The sequence below is a fragment of the Penaeus monodon genome, chromosome 29, assembly GCF_015228065.2.
Source record: "Penaeus monodon isolate SGIC_2016 chromosome 29, NSTDA_Pmon_1, whole genome shotgun sequence".
Taxonomy (NCBI): domain Eukaryota; kingdom Metazoa; phylum Arthropoda; class Malacostraca; order Decapoda; family Penaeidae; genus Penaeus; species Penaeus monodon.
In genome coordinates this window covers 1,577,118-1,577,499 of record NC_051414.1, presented here as the reverse complement: position 1 = coordinate 1,577,499, position 382 = coordinate 1,577,118, and the positions used below count along the sequence as shown (strand labels likewise).

The window sequence follows — 382 nt, the reverse complement described above, 5'->3', positions numbered from 1 at the left end:
GCGATGCCCCCTTTGCGAGGACAAACCGTTTTCTCGCGCACACGGGACCCGGGGCCTCGGCCAGCCAGTCGCCGCCCTGCCACCACAGGGAGGAGTCCGGGTCCCTGAGAGCCTCGGACTCGCTGGCCCTGGGTCGTGAGTCGGCGCCTCCCCCCGCGCAGCCATCTGATGACGAGTGTCTGTTCCAGAATGGGAGAGAAGTACGTGTTCACGAGCTGCTGCTGCGGGTGCTCCCTGCGGACGGGCGCCCTCGCCATCGCCATCGTCAGTCTGGTACGTTGGCTCAGGAGGCGTCCCTCTCGAGGAACGGCCTTGTTCGTGTCGGGCGCTGGCGCCTGGGAGGAGGATTAGGATTTTTGGCAGATTAAAGAAAAATACTCTT

General features: G+C 64.1%; 1 protein-coding gene across 2 annotated transcripts in view; it reads left to right on the top strand.

Moving 5' to 3' along the window:
- Positions 1-102: 102 nt before the first annotated feature.
- Positions 103-382, top strand: part of LOC119591628 — a 1,476-nt gene continuing 1,196 nt past the window's right edge. Inside the window, exon 1 of one of the 2 annotated variants that reach the window (XM_037940382.1) lies at positions 103-273. In XM_037940382.1, coding sequence (XP_037796310.1) covers positions 169-273 — 105 coding nt within the window. In that variant the 5' untranslated portion in view covers positions 103-168. The remainder of the gene's footprint in view (positions 274-382) is intronic. The other variant, XM_037940381.1, reaches the window with a different exon arrangement.